Source organism: Aegilops tauschii, chromosome 1 (assembly GCF_002575655.3).
Source record: "Aegilops tauschii subsp. strangulata cultivar AL8/78 chromosome 1, Aet v6.0, whole genome shotgun sequence".
NCBI classification, from domain to species: Eukaryota; Viridiplantae; Streptophyta; class Magnoliopsida; order Poales; family Poaceae; genus Aegilops; species Aegilops tauschii.
The window spans coordinates 280,310,031-280,312,887 of NC_053035.3; the positions used below are offsets into that span (position 1 = coordinate 280,310,031).

The 2,857-nt window shown below is 48.1% G+C and overlaps 1 protein-coding gene across 1 annotated transcript; it reads right to left on the minus strand.

Moving 5' to 3' along the window:
- Positions 1-489: 489 nt before the first annotated feature.
- LOC109771513 (uncharacterized) lies at positions 490-1,002 on the minus strand. The gene has a single exon (XM_020330208.1). The coding sequence runs from the start codon at positions 1,000-1,002 to the stop codon at positions 490-492; it is 513 nt and encodes a 170-aa protein (XP_020185797.1).
- Between the last annotated feature and the right edge of the window lie 1,855 nt (positions 1,003-2,857).

Below are 2,857 nucleotides of genomic sequence, written 5' to 3' on the forward strand. Positions count from 1 at the left end.
CGCAAAGGAAAAGTCCAAACATAATGCGAGTAGTCATCTAGTAGAACAAGATAATATTGAAACCCCGAAACACTTGTGATAGGAGATGTCCAAACATCGCAATGAACAAGAGCAAAAGGAAAACTAGCTTGACTATCAGACTGTTTGAAAGGTAAACGAACGTGCTTCCCCAATCTACAAGCATGACACGCTGTAGTGGGTGATTTATTACAAGTAAAATCAAAAGAAGAAAGTGTCCTAGAGAGAGCAGCATGTCCTGGATGGCCAAGGCGTTGATGCCAAAGGTCGGTGGTGCCGGCGAGAAAGGCTTGAGGTCCGGTGACAACAGGGTATAGGTCGTCGGGACTATCACATCGGAGAATCACCGCGCGGGTACGACGATCCTTGACAGAAAAACCAAGTTCATCAAACTCAACATTAACAGGGTTTGTACGAGTTAAAAGACGAACAGAAATTAGATTTTTAATGAGATTAGGAGTGATAACAACATCACGTAATGAAAGTTGAAAAGAAGAAGTAGGGAGAGAAGCAGTTGGCGACGAGGGCGGTCGCCTGGACCTGCTGGGCATGGCGCGCAAGACGTCTTTCCTCCTGCAAAAGAGCGCCACGAGCACGGGCGAAAGTCAGTCCAGCAGGGTTGATGGAGAGGGCGGCGATGCAGTGGCCAAATTCGCCGTTCAGCCCGTTGAGGAAGGTCGTGAGCATGTCCTGGTCCGTGACCGGAGTGCCCACGTCGCGAAGAGTGTCGGAGATGCACTTGAGGCGGCTCGCGAAGGCGGTGACGGAGAGGTCGCCTTGGACGAGGTTGAGGAAGTCACGCTTGGCGAACATGGACCGTTGAAGACGATTGTCGCGGAAGAGGTCGGTGATGACAGTCCAAGCGTTGGCGGCGGTGTCGGAGGGCTGGATGATGATCTCGAGGATATCTTTGGAGACCGTGGTGTAGAGCCAAGAGACGATGCATTGGTCTATTTGGGTCCACTCGACATCGCCGAGAGCCATGAGGGCATCAACGGAGCCATCGATATGATCAAGAAGACCTAGCTTGCGGAAGGTGAGATTGAAGAAAGTCTGCCAGATGCAAAAGTTAGACTCGTCGAAGTCGAGGATGACAGTGACGTGGTTGCGGATGTTGATGAGCTAGATGGCGGTGGCGCTAGGGGCAGCGGGGTTGGCGGAGCTAGCGGCAAAGGGGTTGGACCCGGAGGAGGCGAGGGAGGAGTTGGGGGTGGAGGCGAACTCGCCGAAGTCCATGGCAGCAGCAGCGTGGAGGACGTGGCGGCTGTAGCTAGGTTTCGGCGGCTAGGGTGCAGCGGAAGCAAGGCAAGGAACTAGAAAACTGATACCATGTAGACTAGATGGATTTTGAGAATATGATTCGCATGTATTGCAGCCCATAGGATGCATATATATAGAGGTACAAAAGCAATCCTATACTTGTACTCCAAGATCTAATCCTAGTTAAAAGGAAAGGATAGATGTGGAGATAGAGATAGGAAGGTAAAGAGTACATCACGTATATGTGCTAATACATGCTAACTTATTCTTACAGCAAGCTCAAGAGGTAGCACCGCCATCGGCAGCACCTGTGGGTGTTGGTTTGCAGCACTTGTCGCTGGTGGGGTTGAGGAGGGGCAGGGGTGGGGGCAGCCACGGCCAACGCATGATTGAAGAACCAAAGTAGCATGGTGGCCATGGCCGACCGGCACAGCCAGTCACCGGTGGGGGAGGTGCGAGCATCTACAGAAAAGAAATAAGGGGAGAGCGGAGCTTGCGGTGTACAAGAGATGTGAACGAAGAATGATGGGATGGGAAGAGATAAGATAACATTGGGGGGGGGGGGGGGGGGGGGCGTTCTGTGGTGGGCCTACGCGTAGACGCGGAGCGAGTGGTGCGACCGGCCGAAAACTCGGCAGGCGCACCGCAGAGAAACGTTTCCCTTACAACAAATAGGAGAGGAATGAGATGTGTAGATAAAAACACCGTGTTACGCATGCATCGAGCCCTTTGACTACCTCATTTACACTAGGCATCAGACTACTGATGCTTGCTTCGTATCAGACCAGACTACTGATGCTTGCTTCGTATCAGACCGGTCCATGGCCATCCGATCAGATGCATGCTGGCCGTCAGATTAGCTAGTAAACTCCCCGGCGTGATTTCTGGATTTGAAGCGTTAATTGATTGGTGCATCGTACTAACTGCCATGCATGCATGGGTACGTTGGTAGTTCCTTCTCTTTTTTGCGTAGATGGGCCTGGTAGTCCGCTGTTTCCACTAATAACGTTATGGCTTGTTTCCTGCTTCGAATAATTGCTTCTGAAAATCATTTGGCATGGATATATCTACGTAAGATAAAGTGCATATTTATATCATGGAAGCATTCCTTTTAAGCGTGGGAAGCATGCACTTCAAATAAATCTAGTACAATCACTATATGTTTTTCCGATCCCTGAAATAAAACTATGTTTTTTTAGATGCATTTTTATGCGACGAGCCGACGGTGACATGGCTTTTGTGCCATGGAAACATTCCACAAACTGATGGAAGCATATATTTTGTAGTGCAAACAGAAAAATATCTTTCAACGGAATGATTTATTATGGGATATATTTTTTGGAGAAGGAAATAAATGTTCGGTGTAAAAGAAAGCATTTTTGTTGTATATGGAAACATTTGCTTCACAAAGAAATCATCAGCAAGCACAACAAGAAAGATCAAGCACTGAAACAAATTCATAAGATATACAAAAAGAAATATATTACAACTCCTTTTTGCAACTAAATAAAAGATTATTGCAACAATATTTTTTACAAGCTAGTCATGGGCAAGATCTAAGCGTCCCACGAGCTCTCTT